Source organism: Bufo bufo, chromosome 10 (genome assembly GCF_905171765.1).
Source record: "Bufo bufo chromosome 10, aBufBuf1.1, whole genome shotgun sequence".
NCBI lineage: Eukaryota > Metazoa > Chordata > Amphibia > Anura > Bufonidae > Bufo > Bufo bufo.
The window spans coordinates 79,194,030-79,210,526 of record NC_053398.1 but is presented as its reverse complement, the minus strand read 5'-3'; the positions used below and the strand labels follow the sequence as shown (position 1 = coordinate 79,210,526).

Here is a 16,497-nt window from a genome sequence, read left to right as displayed (position 1 = left end):
ATAAAAAAGTTACGTTAAAACCAAGCACACCATTGTTTTTCATGTGAAATTCCCAATAAGTTTGATGTGTCACATGACCCTCTTCCTATTGAAAAAAAATGAAGTTGGATTCAAAATGGCCTACTTCAAAATGGCCGCCATGGTCACCACCCATCTTGAAAAGTTTCCCCCCTCACATATACTAATGTGCCACAAACAAGAAGTTAATATCACCAACCATTCCCATTTTATTAAGGTGTATCCATATAAATGGCCCACCCTGTACTATTAATTAAACACCCATTTAGGGAAAGATCCTAAATTCGAAAAATATGAGGAGAGCATCAAATAAGGGACGTGGCCCAGGTCGTGGTGCTGCTGGTGGAGCTCCTGTTGCAGGGAGAGGACGTGGTCGATCTGTGCCAGCTACACGCACAAGTGAAACCCCTTCCTCAGGTGCGAGTAGGCGACAAAACCTGCAGGGGTATTTGGTCGGGCATAATGCTGCTCTACGAATGGTGAGGCCTGAACAAGTACAGGCGATAGTAGATTGGGTTGCTGACAGTGGATCCAGTTCCTTCACATTGTCTCCCACCCAGTCTCCTGCTCAAAGACCACAGTTGGCACCTGCAGCCGATGTCCATCAGTCTTTCACCTCACCCCCTTGAAAATCAGCCAAGCAGTCTGAGCCCCAAGTCATGCAGCAGTCTCTTCTGCTTTTTGATGACTCTGTTAGCAGGGTTTCCCCGGGCCATCCACCTAGCCCTGTCCCAGAAGTGAAAGAGATTGAGTGCACCGATGCCCAACCACTTATCTTTCAAGATGAGTACATGGGAGGACCATCGAAGCATGTCTCGGATGATGACGAAACACAGGTGTCAACTGCTGGGGCTTTTGAAAGTGTGCAGACCGACAAGGCAGGCAGGGGTGAAGACTGGGTGGAAGATGATGTGGAGGACAATGAAGTCCTCGACCCCACATGGAATCAAGGTCATGCGAGTGATCTATGTAGTTCGGAGGAAGAGGCGGTTGTCGCACAGAGTCACCAGCACAGCAGAAGAGGGAGCAGGGTGCAAAAGCGGAGCGGCCGTCCTCTAGACAGTACGCCTCCTACTGCCTACCGCAGCAAGACACCGAGCACACCAAAGCCAGCTCCAAGGAGTTCCCTGGCGTGGCAGTTCTTCAGACAATGTGCTGACGACAAGACACGAGTGGTTTGCACACTGTGCAATCAGAGCCTGAAGCGAGGCATAAACGTTCTCAACCTGAGCACAACCTGCATGACCAGGCATTTAAGTGCAAAGCACGAGCTGCAGTGGAGTAGACACATCAAAAACCAAGAAAGGTCTCTGGCTCCTCATGCTTCCTCTTCTGCTGCAGTCGCGGCCTCTTCATCCACCTCTGGAGTGACAGTGCCACCTGCCACCCCGCAAACAGAGGATCTGCCAGCAACACCAACACCTGGGTCACCAAGCATCTCCACAATGTCCCACGGAAGCGTTCAGCTCTCCATCTCCCAAACGCTGGAGAGGAAGAGGAAGCACCCCCCTACCCACCCGCGATCCCTAGCCCTGAATGCCAGCATTTCTAAATTACTGGCCTTTGAAATGTTGTCATTCAGTCTGGTGGAGACGGATAGTTTTAAAGGCCCTATGGCGGTGGCTGTCCCACAGTATGTCGTGCCCAGCCGCCACTACTTTTCAATGCGAGCCATCCCTTCCCTGCACAACCAAGTAGGGGACAAAATCAGGTGTGCACTGCGCAACGCCATCTGTGGCAAGGTGCACCTGACTACGGATACGTGGACCAGTAAGCACGGTCAGGGCCGTTATATCTGTGCAGTTTGGCGCATGTCCTTCCACCACCGAGGATGCAGGGCGCTTCAGTTTGCCTCCTGTTGCTTCCTCCTCCTACTCTGCTTTCTCATCCGCTACCAGCTCCTCATCCGGTCAGCATAACACCTTCACCACCAACTTCAGCACAGCCAGGGGTAAACGACAGCCGGCAGTTTTAAAACTTATCTGTTTGGGGGACAAACCCCACACCGCACAGGAGCTGTGGACGGGCCTTGAACAGCAGACCGATGAGTGGTTTGTGCCAGTCAGCCTCAAGCCCGGCCTGGTGGTGTGCGATAATGGGCGAAATCTCGTAGCAGCTCTGGGACTAGCCGGTTTGACGCACATCCCTTGCCTGGCGCATGTGCTGAATTTGGTGGTGCAGAGATTCCTTAAAAATTACCCATTATGTCAGAGCTGCTGCATAAAGTGCTGGCCGTCTGTGCGCGCTTTCGGCGTTCTCACCAGGCCGCTGCTCGCCTGTCAGCGCTGCAGCGTAACTTCGGCCTTCCCGCTCACCACCTCATATGCGATGTGCCCACAAGGTGGAACTCCACCTTGCACATGCTGGCCAGACTGTGCGAGCAGCAGCAGGCGATAGTGGAGTTTCAGCTGCAGCACGCACGGGTGAGTCGTTTGGCGGAACAGCACCACTTCACCACCAATGACTGGGCCTCCATGCGAGACCTGTGTTCCTTGTTGCGCTGTTTCGAGTACTCCACCAACATGGTCAGTGATAACGCCGTTCTCAGCGTTACTATCCCACTTCTATGCCTCCTTGAAAAAAAGCTCCTGGCGATGATGGAAGAGGATGTGGCACAGGAGGAGGAGGAGGAAGAGGGATCATTTCGTAGGGTTTCCGGCCAGTCATTCCCAAGTGGCTTCAAGGGTAGGTTCCTGCACCCACAAACCCAAGGTACACAATTGTCCAGCCAGGGCACAGTTCTGGAGGATGACGAAGTGGAGGATGAGGAGGAGGAGATGGAGGAGGAGGAACCATGTTCACAGCAGGGTGGCACCCAGACCAGCTCATGTCCATACACCTCCCACAGAGGACAGCTTTCCGTTGCCTCTGGGCAGCCTGGCACACATGAGCGATTACATGCTGCAGTGTCTCCGCAACGACCGCCGAGTTGCCCACATTCTGACTTGTGCTGATTACTAGGTGGCCACGCTGCTGGATCCCCGTTACAAGGACAAAGTACCGTCCTTAATTCCCTCATTGGAGCGTGATCGTAAGATGCGCGAGTACAAGCGTACGCTGGTAGACGCGCTGCTGGTGGCATTCCCACCTGACAGCAGGGGCAGAGTGGAAGCACAAGGCAAAGGCAGAAGACGAGGAAGAGGTCGCCGACGCAGCTGGGGCACCGCCAGCACCTCAGAAGGCAGGGTTAGCATGGCCAAAATGTGGAAAAGCTTTGTCAGCACGCCACAACAACCAGCACCACCAGCTGATATGGAACGTCTTAGCAGGAGGCAGCATTTCACCAACATGGTGGAGCAGTATGTGTGCACACGCCTACACGTACTGAATGACGGGTCTGCCCCCTTCAACTTCTGGGTCTCCAAATTGGGCACATGGCCTGAGTTTGCCCTTTACGCCTTGGAGGTGCTGGCCTTCCCTGCAGCCAGTGTATTATCTGAACGTGTGTTTAGCACGGCAGGGGGCGTCATCACAGACAAGCGCAGCCGCCTGTCCACAGCCAATGTGGACAAGCTCACGTTCATTAAAATCAACCAGGCATGGATCCCTCAGGACTTGTCCGTACCTTGTGCAGAATAGACATGTATACCGTCACTAAGCAGCCATTGTTATACTGCAGCGCAATTTTTCATGTTTGTATTTTGGATATTTCACACTCTTTTGAAGTGTACCTTAATTTAAAAAAATTAAATTAAAACCAAAAACCTGTGTCTCGTCCTCCTCCACCGCCGCTTCCACCTACTCCACTACGTCCACTGCCTCCTAAAACTCCTACTCCATATAGAACTCCACCTCATAAATACATTTTTTTTTTGTACGTGTTTTATTTTATATCATTTCACTACTTTGTCATTTACATTTTCTGGTGAAATTCACCAATTTTTGGTTGTATAGTACCATTGCTATACCTAGTAGGCCGGTTAAAAAAAGAAAAAAATGGTCATTAACATTTTCTGGTTAAATTCACCAATTTTTGGGTGTATAGTATTACTGCTATACCTAGTAGGCCGGTAAAAAAAAAAAAGAAATTGTCATTAACATTTTTTAGTGAAATTAACCAATTTTTGGGTGTATAGTACCATACTATACCTAGTAGGCCGGTTAAAAAAAAAATATTGTCATTAACATTTTCTGGTGAAATGAACAAATTTTTGGGTGTATAGTACAAACTGTTATACCTAGTAGGCCGGTTAAAAAAATAATAAAAAATTGTCATTAACATTTTCTGGGGAAATTAATCAATTTTTGGGTGTATAGTACCACTGCTATACCTAGTAGGTCGTTTAAAAAAAAAATTGGCATTAACATTTTTTGGTGAACTTCACAAATTTTTGGGTTTATAGTACCACTGCTATACCTAGTAGGCCGGTTAACAAAAAAAATAAAATTGTCATTAACATTTTCTGGTGAAATTCACACTGCTGGTGAAGTACCACTGCTATAGCTAGTAGACAGGTTAACTCCTTAAGGACACAGCCTTATTTCACCTTAAGGACCAGGCCTTTTTTTGCAAATCTGACCAGTGTCACTTTAAGTGGTGATAACTTTAAAACACTTTGACTTATCCAGGCCATTCTGAGATAGTTCTTTTGTCACATATTGTACTTCATGACACTGGTAAAATGGAGTAAATAAAAATCATTTTTGTTTATAAAAAGATACCAAATTTGCCCAAAATTTGGAAAAATTAGCAAATTTCCAAGTTTCAATTTCTCTACTTCTATAATACATAGTAATACCTACAAAAATAGTTATTACTTTACATTCCCCATATGTCTACTTCATGTTAGGATCATTCTGAATGCCATTTTATTTTTGGGGGACGTTACAAGGCTTAGAAGTTTAGAAGTAAATCTTGAAATTTCTCATAAATTTTCAAAAAACAACTTTTTAAGGACCATTACAGGTCTGAAGTCACTTTGTGAGGCTTACATAATAGAAACCACCCAAAAAAAAAAAAAACATTCTAGAAACTACACCCTTCAAGGTATTCAAAACTGATTTTACAAACGTTGTTAACCCTTTAGTTGTTCCACAAGAAATAATGGAAAATAGAGATACAATTTCAAAATTTCACTTTTTTGGCAGATTTTCCATTTTAATATTTTTTTTCCAGTTACAAAGCAAGGGTTAACAGCCAAACAAAACTCAATATTTATGGCCCTGATTCTGTAGTTTACAGAAACACCCCATATGTGGTCGTAAACCGCTGTACGGGCACTCGGCAAGGCGCAGAAGGAAATCAATGCCATACAGTTTTTGGAAGGCAGATTTTGCTAGACTGTTTTTTTTGACACCATGTCCCATTTGAAGCCCCCCTGATGCACCCCTAGAGTAGAAACTCCATAAAAGTGACCCCATCTGAGAAACTACACCCCTCAAGGTATTCAAAACTGATTTTACAAACGTCGTTAACCCTTTAGGTGTTCCACAAGAATTAATGGAAAATAGAGATACAATTTAAAAATTTCACTTTTTTGGCAGATTTTTCGTTTTAATATTTTTTTTTACAGTTACAAAGCAAGGGTTAACAGCCAAACCAAACTCAATATTTATGGCCCTGATTCTGTAGTTTACAGAAACACCCCATATGTGGTTGTAAACTGCTGTACGGGCACACGGCAGGGCGCAGAAGGAAAGGAATGCCATATAGTTTTTGGAAGGCAGATTTTGCTGGACTGTTTTTTTTGACACCATGTCCCATTTGAAGCCCTTCTGATGCACCCCTAGAGTAGAAACTCCAAAAAAATGGCCCCATTTTAGAAACTATGGGGTAGGGTGGAAGTTTTGTTGGTACTAGTTTAGGGTACATATGATTTTTGGTTGCTCTATATTACACTTTTTTTGAGGCAAGGTAACAAGAAATAGCTGTTTTGGCACCTTTTTTTTTGTTATTTACAACTTTCATCTGACAGGTTAGATCATGTGGTATTTTTATAGAGCAGGTTGTCACGGACGCGGCAATACCTATTATGTATAGATTTTTTTTATTCTTGTAAGTTTTACACAATGATTTCATTTTTGAAGCAAATCATGTTTTAGTGTCTCCATAGTCTGAGAGCCATAGTTTTTTCAGTTTTTGGGAAATTATCTTAGGTAGGGTCTCATTTTTTGCAGGATGAGATGACAGTTTTATTGGCACTATTTTGGGGTACATATGACTTTTTGATCGCTTGTTATTACACTTTTTGTGATGTAAGATGACAAAAAATAACTTTTTTTACACTGTTTTTATTTTAATTTTTTTACGGTGTTCATCTGAGGGGTTAGGTCATGTGATATTTTTATAGAGTAACTTATTGCGGACGCGGCTATACCTAATATGTATACTTTTTTTTATTTATGTAAGTTTTACACAATGATTTCATTTTTGAAACAAAAAAAAAATCATGTTTTAGTGTTTCCATAGTCTGAGATCCATAGTTTCTTCAGTTTTTGGGCGATTATCTTGGGTAGGGTATAATTTTTGCAGGATGAGATGACGGTTTGATAGGCACTATTTTGGTGTGCATATGACTTTTTGATCGCTTTCTATTACACTTTTTGTGATGTAAGGTGACAAAAAATGGTTTATTTAGCATTTTTTATTTTATTTTTTTTACTGTGTTCATCTGAGGGGTTAGGTCATGTGATATTTTTATAGAGCCGGTCTATCCGGATGTGGCGACACCTAATATGTATACTTCTTTTTTATTTATGTAAGTTTTACACAATAACAGCTTTTTTAAAACAAAAGAAATTATGTTTTAGTGTCTCCATATTCTGAGCCATAGATTTTTTATTTTTTAGGAGATTGTCTCAGTTAGGGGCTCATTTTTTGCGGGATGAGGTTTCGGTTAGATTGGTACTATTTTGATGGGCGTACGCCTTTTTGATCGCTTGCTGTTGTACTTTTTGTGATGTAAGGTGACAAAAAATGGTTTATTTAGCACAGTTTTTTTTTTTTTGGTTTTTTTATGGTGTTCATCTGAGGGGTTAGGTCATGTGATATTTTTATAGAGCCGGTCGATACGGACACGGCGATACCTAATATGTATATATTTTTTTTATTTATTTAAGTTTTACACAATAACAGCTTTTTTAAAACAAAAAAAAATTATGTTTTAGTGTCTCCATATTCTGAGCCATAGTTTTTTTATTTTTTGGGTGATTGTCTCAGGTAGGGGCTCATTTTTTGAGGGATGAGGTGACGGTTAGATTGGTACTATTTTGGTGGGCGTACGCCTTTTTGATCGCTTGCTGTTGTACTTTTTGTGATGTAAGGTGACAAAAAAATTGTTTATTTAGCACGGTTTTTATTTTTATTTTTTACGGTGTTCATCTGAGGGGTTAGGTCATGTGATATGTTTATAGAGCCGGTCGATACGCACACGGAGATACCTAATATGTCTATTTTTTTCCCCCTATCTTTTTACCATTTGGGGAAAATTAAGTTTTTGTTTATTTTTACTTGAAACTTTAAATTTTTGGGGGGGAAAACTTTATTTTTTCAACTTTTTTTTTCACTTTTTTTTGTCCCACTTTGGGTTGGGACTTCAACTTTTGGGGGTCTGATCCTTTACAATGCATTCCAATACTTCTGTATTGGAATGCATTGGCTGTATGAGTAATACTGTGTGTATTACTCATACAGCTTCCGGCCTGTGAGATCCAGGGGGCTGGATCTCACAGACACGTCACAGGAAGGCAGCGGCGATGACTCATGAAGGCATCACGCTGCCTTCCATGCCATCGGGTCCCCCCTACAGCCCCATGGGGACCCGATGGCACCGCCGCCCGCCGCCACCGCAATAGGTAAAAGCCGCAAACCGCAGGTCTGAATTGACCTGCGGTTTGCGGCGATCGCCGACATGGGGGGGTCACGGGACCCCCCCGCGCATTTAGCCGAGGTGCCTGCTCAAAGATTTGAGCAGGCACCGGCTTCCAATCACCGCCCGCCGCGCGGCGGTGATCGGAAATACACAGGGCGTACAGGTATGTTCTTAAGTACCAGGACATCAGCGCATGCCTGTACGCCCTGTGTCCTGAAGAGGTTAAACAATAAAACAATTTGTCTGTTACATTTTATGGTGAAATTCACCAATTTTTGGGTGCGATGTACCACTGCTATACCTAGTAGGCCGTTTAAAAAAATAATAATTGTCAGTTACATTTTCGGGTGAAATTAACCAATTTTTGCTATACCTAGTAGGCCGGTTAACAAAAAAAAAGAATTTGTCAGTTACATTTTCTGGTAAAATTCAGCAATTTTTTGGTGTGAAGTACCACTGCTATACCTAGTAGACCGGTAAAAAAAATTATAAATAAAAATTGGCAGTTACATTTTCTGGTGAAATTCAGCAATTTTTTGGTGTGATGTACCACTGCTATACCTATTAGACCGGTAAAAAAAAAAAAAAACATTTGTCAGTTACATTTTATGGTCAAATTCATAAATTTTTGGGTGTAATATACCCTTCTTCTACTTAGTTGACAGCTTAATAAATTTAAATAATTTTTATTTTACATTTTCGGGTGACAATAAACAATTGTTTTGTCTCATAGACCCCTGCTCTACCAAGTAGACAGGTTAATTAATTTCTGTAATTTTTCTGTTACATTCTTGGGTTGACATTATACAATTTTAGACGTGAATAAACCCCTGTTCTGCATAGGTGACAGGGAATACAATTTCTGAAATGCTTCTTTAATTGATGCGCGCCACCTCCTTTGATTGAATGCTTAAACTTAAACAAGTTGTACCACATTTGCACTTCAATACTTTGTCCCACATTTCCGCTATACTCTTTTGGCCAACATTTGCGCCTCAATAGCTTTTCCCACAATTCCGCTTGACTCTTTTGGCCCACATTTGGGCTACTGTAATTTGTCCCACATTTGCACCTCAATAGCTTTTCCCAAATTTCTTCTCAATCCCCAAAATCTTTTATAAATGTATCTCCCTTAAATTTAGTCTCTTTTTCTCACACTCCCTCTCCGGCCTGGAACCCTGATTCCCCGCCACCCGTAATCACCATGGTAGGCGCATAAAAGAACATTGAAAGTTGATAGAGCAGATATCAAATTGGATCGTGAACATCACGGGGACGTGCGACATGGTGGGGCAGTAAGTATGCACACGCCTACACAAACTAATTGACAGGGGTCAGCCCCTGCAACTTCTGGGTCTCCAAATTGGGCACATGGCCTGAGCTTGCCCTTCACGACTTGGAGGTCCTGGCCTGCAGCCGGTGTATTGTCTGAACGCGTGTTTAGCACGACTGGAGGGTTATATTTCCCAATGTTTTGGGGTGTACCGTAATTTTTAAAAATTTAAATAAATTTTAAAACAAAAAGCAGTGTAGGCTACCTCCTCCTCCTCCACCGGCACTTTCACCTACACTGCCACATCCACCGCCTCCTCAACCTCCTACTCCATATGGACCTGGTCCTCCTAGATCAAGATTATTATTTTTTATTTTTACGTATTATATGTTATTTTAAGTTATTTCCCTATCCACATTTGTTTGAAGAGCACTTACCATGCTCTTAACCACATTTTGACGACATTTGCAGCCCTCTAGCCCTTTCCATTACATTTTTACAGCCATTTTAGTGTTCAAAAGTTTGGGTTCCCATTGACTTCAATGGGGTTCGGGGTCAAGTTCGGGTCCCGAACTCGAACTTTTTTCCGAAGTTCGGCCGAACTTGTCGAACCTGAACATCCAGGTGTCCGCTCAACTCTACTTATTACATACCAAATTCACAGATATCCCCCCTAAAGCTAGGCGTAGTTTGTTATTTAAAGACACATATGCGACATGGAAGACGGTCAGAAAACTCTTTGGTCTATCTTTTCAATGCTCCAAACACATTGACATCTAACATCTAGGCATACCAGTAGCGGGAAAGACACTGAGCTGGCAGGGTACTCAAACCCTATCTGATTTTTGGAACCCGTAACAAGGAAGATATCACATCTTCCAGGAATTTAACTTGAAAATGGGAGTGAAAGATTACTCTTTCCTGTCCTACTACAGCATCATTAGATTACTCAAGGCTAAACTACGGGATTGCTCTACTGAACTCTCCCAAAACGACTTTGATCTAATTATTGGACAGACGGACTCAACCGTCACTTTTGCGTCTCCATACAGATACATAAGAAGCAATATATCAAGGAAACAAGTTACATCAGTTTTTTATAAATGTAAAAAGAGGTACCTGAACTAAATACTCCAACAGAGGTTTTAGAGGGATGGAAGAGGGTATGCCCTGCAACAGTAAATGAGGTGTGGAGGGAAACACATTTCCGCATAATACGTAGGGTAATATACGTTTTTTATATCTGGAAAGACCAAATAGACAAAATGACCAGATGTCCAAAATGACCAGCGGCCGGAGCGCTCCATCTTTCTATCTTCACTAAACCCTTCACCTTTGGCGGCATAGGTAAGATTACTTAGTAGCTTTAGAAATGTTTTATTCCTTCTGGTCTGGACCTTTAGAGATCTAATGCAACATAAAAATATTTTAAATAGCGTGTTATCAGAAAATACAATCATTCCAAGGATTTAGCTGTCTCCAGATATTTTGAGGAAATTTCTCAAAATGTATGTGGATATTTTCCTTAAAACCGATTCAACAAATATAACTGTCATGAATCCATTTACTGATATGTACTGTTTATTGTTTATCATTTTGTATAGAAATAAGACGGCCAATTTTTGCTGCAATGAATATATCACAGATGTAACATGTAAAGTGTAAATCATGTATACATAGACTGATTGTTGTCAAAATTAATAATAATTTTTAGTGCCTGATGAAGGCCCAATAAGGCCGAAAATGTTTGCATATATTGCCATCTTTTTCCAAATAAATTTACTCACGGAAAAGAAAAACACCCTCCTGCTGTGATTTTTGTATTATTATATTACGGGTGGGGACCCTATCCACAGCACCTAAAGAGGCAGGTAGCCACAAAGTCTGGCAAATATTGTTATTCTTCCCAATTTGGAAGGCTCCTGCTGAAGACTACACCATGACAGAGAATACCCTGTCCTACACTGAGGAAGAGATATCCACGATGTTATCCCAAGTAACTCTGTCAAATGAGTTCCTCCAAACCCCAGTGGCGGACCTCCAGACAAGAGACCTTGAAAAGGAATCAAGGAGACTCCAGGGTTACGAACTTCATAGCGTGACCTTCGCAGAGTACATTAAAACGCAACGAATCCCAAGAGGATTGAAAATGAGAACTCAACCAACCTTCTTCAGAGAGAACAGGGAATACTGCATAAGATTCGAGCAAATCCTAAATAAGTGCTCATTTGACTTAATGACACTCACTCTCAAATACCTTCAGACAGCTATAACGGATACACAAACAAAGATCCATTCCATTGAACTCTAATTACAAGCAATTACTTCACCAGAAGAATTCAAAAAGCTTCAAGACAGAATTTCGTCAACTCTAATGACAGCCAGAAAGGAAATTGAAACCATCAAAAGGAAGAAATTCCTACGGGATTGTGACGACTATAAAAATAGCAACGTTTACAACTGGTCGGAAGGAAGACTACGCATGAGAGACAGATCATCATCCCGAGACTCACAGATGTCTACTTCTAGCATCGAGCAAGCAAGACAACTGAATCGCGGATTTCGGAGACCCCGAGGCACCAATCAAGGAAACAGAGGCGGAGAAACCACAGTGAACCCGAACACCACCAGAGTTACCAGATCACAGGTAGTACCCTTAGATAAGAGCACACACTCTCTAGTAATCAACATTTCATCAGAACTGTTAAGTCCAGCTGAACTGGGACTATTGCAGAAGGGATTATCCTTCTGCCCCTCATACCATCTGGACACTTTTCAGCTGGACTTGGACTTGGAACGCTTTTTTAGAAATGTGCGTCTAAAAGGGCATTTCTCAAAAATTACACAACAAACTTCACAAGAGGTTTCTACAAAAATCTCCATTACCCAATTAGGACTACGTAACAAGAGCAGTTTCACACCACCAAAGGCACATTCTGCCATTGAAACATTTATCGAATTAATACACAAAGACGTTGAGACATTCAAACAAGATGTCCGAAAAGGGAGGTACAAATATAAAAATAACATCAATAATGTAGAGAGACAAGCACTCAGTACCTTACAGAACTCAAAACAAATAATAATTAAACCTGCAGATAAAGGGGGCGCTTTGGTAGTGATGGATAGGACAATGTACATTGCTGAAATTCAACGCCAACTCCAAGACTTCCCAGTATACAAAACATTGGATAGTAATCCGATTTCCCAGATTACCAAAAAAATACAGGATACTGTAAAGCACTACCATACCAATAACATCATTGATACCAAAACAGCCACTTTTTTAACAAAATCTCATCCCATTACTCCAGTATTCTACGTACTTCCAAAAATTCACAAAGATCTGACCAATCCACCAGGACGTCCCATAGTGGCCTCAACAGATTCAGTCTTATCCCCTTTAGCCATATTCCTTGAAAAACTGCTTACACCATTGATCAGAAACACCAAGTCCTTTCTATTGGACACAACAGCTTTTTTGCAAATTATACACAGCCTAGAAACACTAACCCCTGATACTCTTCTCGTGACATGGAACGTAACAAGTCTGTACGTGTTAATCCAACATTCTAAAGGCATCTCTGCAGTACAAAAATTACTTCAGAACAATCATATAGAGAAGGACGTAATCTCACTTAGTATAGATCTATTGACCTTGGTGCTACACAACAACTTCTTCCTGTTTCAGGACACGTACTATATGCACATACAGGGAACAGCAATGGGGTCTAATGTAGCCCCCCCTGTACGCAAATAGCTACATGACAGATGTAGAAGAGTCATTCATATATCAAAATTCACTTTTTAAACAACACAGTCGCCTATGGAAAAGCTACATAGACGATATCTTCTGCATTTGGTTAGGACCCATAGACACACTTACACAATTTCACCAATTCCTCAATAATATTTATCCTCAAATTACGTTTTACCATACACTATGACTTAACATCCGTTAGTTTTCTGGACACAAGAGTACATAAGGACCCATTAGGAAAATTATCCACTGACCTTTTCCGCAAACCAACGGACAGAAACAGTCTACTTCATTTCTCTAGTTTTCACCCTCCCAATACAAAAAAGGCATTACCTGGTTCACAGCTCAAAAGAGTTCAGGCTATAGTCACTGACCCCTTACTTAGGAGGGAACGTGAAATAGAGATGAAGAACCGCTTCAGAGAAAGAGGCTATCCTCCACAAACATTACATACTCTGACAAAAGGGAAAACCAGAACAATCACCAATGACAAACGTCTTGCATTTGTACACAAATTTCACCCCAATGCTCAGAAAGTGATTAACATAATTAAATCCCATTGGCCCCTCCTACGCAAGGCCTTTCCGGACATTGAGGAATTCAAAAACCCCATTCTTCCATGCAATCGACGACCCAAAAACATCAAGGATTTCCTTATTAGAGCAGATATAGGCCCATCCAGATTACACCCAAGACAATTACTTTTTCAAACTCAAAAAACTGGTACCTTCCCGTGTTTGCATTGCGTACAATGTAGCAACGTACAAAAAGGCTCTATCATGTCCCATCCACACACAGGCAAACCGTACAAAATTCAAGGCTACTTTACCTGCGAGACAGACTATGTAGTGTATTCCATCAAATGCCCCTGCGGACTAATGTACATAGGTGAAACCACACAAACAATCAGAGACAGAATATGCCAACACAAGTCCACAATTCGTCGTCAGAACTTGCTACTACCACTCCCATATCATTTTGACCAGGCCCACCATAACATCTCACAACTGAAATTCCAAATAATTGAACAGGTATTACCCCCGAGAAGAGGAGGAGACAGATCCAGGATGCTGAAATACAGGGAGGCATTCTGGAACCACACTCTACAAACCCTGTCTCCCAAAGGACTAAACAGGGAATATGAACTCTATCCATTCATGTGATTCCATGACGTCTCCAGCCGAGATCAATTATAGTTGAGATGACTATGACCCAATGGTCACTACTAAGAATTATTTAATGTTTATACAAAGTATTTAATGTCTATGGAAAGTATGTATTTCCATGTAATTATCACACTGTCAGTATTGCATATGACCACAGTCTATCCATCTATCCATCTGTCATTTCTCCTCTAACACTAATTAGAATCTCTAATGTCTAGATTGACTTTAAGTGTTATTATTAAAGGCTCCTTTAGTGTATGTTCCTATTAAGTGTATGTTACTTGAGTGAATGTGCAGTTGTGGGAATAAAGATACTACACATGCTTTACCCGATTTGTCACTTGACTCAGATGATCATTATATGCCCAGAGCAGACCTAGACAAAGGGGGGGGGGGGGGGGGGTTATTAAAGAAAACTTTGTGGACTTTATGTTATACAGTATATATATATATATATACGGTATATATATTTACTTATAAATATATGGTCAGCCATGTCACAAATATGTATCTGCATTCTGTAATTGTGTAGGCAAAGCTCTGTTCACATCAACTGTTTTCTTGTTCTTTGAGGTTTCCACATTTCAATTAGCCAGACTAGTACATTCTGCAGCATTTGTCTTGCAGTCAAATTTACTGAAAACTTGATGGCAACCTGTTGGACACCATTTTAAGTCAATGGGATCCATCAAGAAAATGTTACATTGTAGCTGTCTTCGGTCTTTTAATAACAGAGGCTAAAGATAATATTAAAATATTTGACAATACTAGATTATTCACCTGGAATGTACATCTCTCCTCTGTCATCATCAGGTACTTCACTCCACTTTCTCTTCCAACTTCCCAAACTGGACTTCCTTACCAGAAATGCCCTGGGCATCTTGAATTACCTGGAAATCTCCCAGATATATTCAGCAGTAAGGGCCACCAAAGCTGGAAATTCCACAACCAACCAGTTAGATCAAATAATGCTAAGTATTTCTTGTCATAAGTGTCTCTTTGCTGATGTCCGCACAGTCCATTAGGCTCTTGGTAAATTAATCGGAATCACTTATTATTGTCAGAAAAATGTTGCACTTTCTTTACATAGTAATATGTAAGCCAGTCTATTTTGTATTTCCAAAAGGTATAGAGATAGTGGATCACGTCATTCTTGAAGTTGCATTTTGTTTGTAATAAAATTATGGATAATTAAATGGAATTTTTTCCAATAGAAAAATAAAATGCACGTAATAAAAAAGCATCCAAAAAAAATATAAAAAATATGGGACCCGGCACCTCTTTCAAGATAGAATCCTCCTGAAAATGAAAAGTCCACTGTATCCTGTTGTTAGGTGTCCCACGATCTTTGGATGATAATAATGTTTCTTGATTGTGTCTATGTCCAGATTTGGAGAACCAACTCAAGATCATAACCAAAGATGAATCAATCTCACTCTTTAAATATGAAGCGATAAGACTTTGGAATCAAATCGTAAAATGACTTGTATGTTATATTTGAACTCCAGAAGTGTAAAGGTGTCAACATCCAAAATTCATGTAAGTCTCCAGAATGATTGCTCTTCCAAAGCTGGAATATATATTGATGAAGTGTGAGTGTCTTCTGTAGAAGAACCAGTTGTGAAATAACGGTGGGGGGAGGATCCTCTGTATTATTATTTTTTTCATCATTTTCTTTCAACCTGCTGAACCAGTTTCAAAAGCGCTTGGAGTGAGGTGGAAACGCTTCAGGGAGGAGATGAAGATTGGTAAGGTGGGGACATGGCTTCTGGGTGGGAGAAGAAAATAAAGGCCCACACCCTGACCTGCACACACATTGCCACATGAAAATCAAGTAGCTCTTGTTAGGAGTATGTGCACGAGCCTGTTAGAAGGGTGTGTGTATTTTTGTGGTGTGAAAACAGTGACACATAGTTGCACAGCATTTATAACTGTCATTTCTAAATACTCTACAATCTGACATAAGAATAGAAGGATATACGCCTGCCAGTCCTTTCTAGTACTGTGTCCCATCTCCTACAAAACTATCAAGGTGTACAATTCCTCCTCTAAATACAGATAAGAGGACATAGATCCCATACCTGTAATACAGAGGCACCAGGATATAGCATTTAGCATCTAAAATTCATCAATATACAAACATCTCAAGTCTGCCAAAATGCAGATATCAGAGCACAGACCTCTCAAGTGTCCTTAAAACACAGGCATTCCTAATAAACAAAAATAGGAATCTAATCAGTATAAGGGCACATTCACACTTCAGTTATTTGGTCAGTTATTTCCATCAGTTATTGTGAGCCAAAACCAGGTGTGGGGCAAAAGCACACAACAGCTGCAGATCTTCCCGTTATACCTTATCTCAGAGTAGGCTTCACTACTGATTTTAGTTCACTGAAATAACTGACCAAATAACTGAAGTGTGAATTCAGCCTAAGGAATGCTGGTTATATCAGATGAAAAAGTTCCATA

The 16,497-nt window shown here is 41.3% G+C and overlaps 1 protein-coding gene across 1 annotated transcript in view; it reads right to left on the bottom strand.

The window, feature by feature from the left end:
* The window catches only part of OVOL1 (ovo like transcriptional repressor 1), a 280,841-nt gene extending 265,246 nt beyond the window's left edge, over positions 1-15,595 (bottom strand). Inside the window, exon 1 of the mRNA XM_040410178.1 lies at positions 14,809-15,595. Coding sequence (XP_040266112.1) covers positions 14,809-14,908 — 100 coding nt within the window. The 5' untranslated portion in view covers positions 14,909-15,595. The remainder of the gene's footprint in view (positions 1-14,808) is intronic.
* Positions 15,596-16,497: the final 902 nt, after the last annotated feature.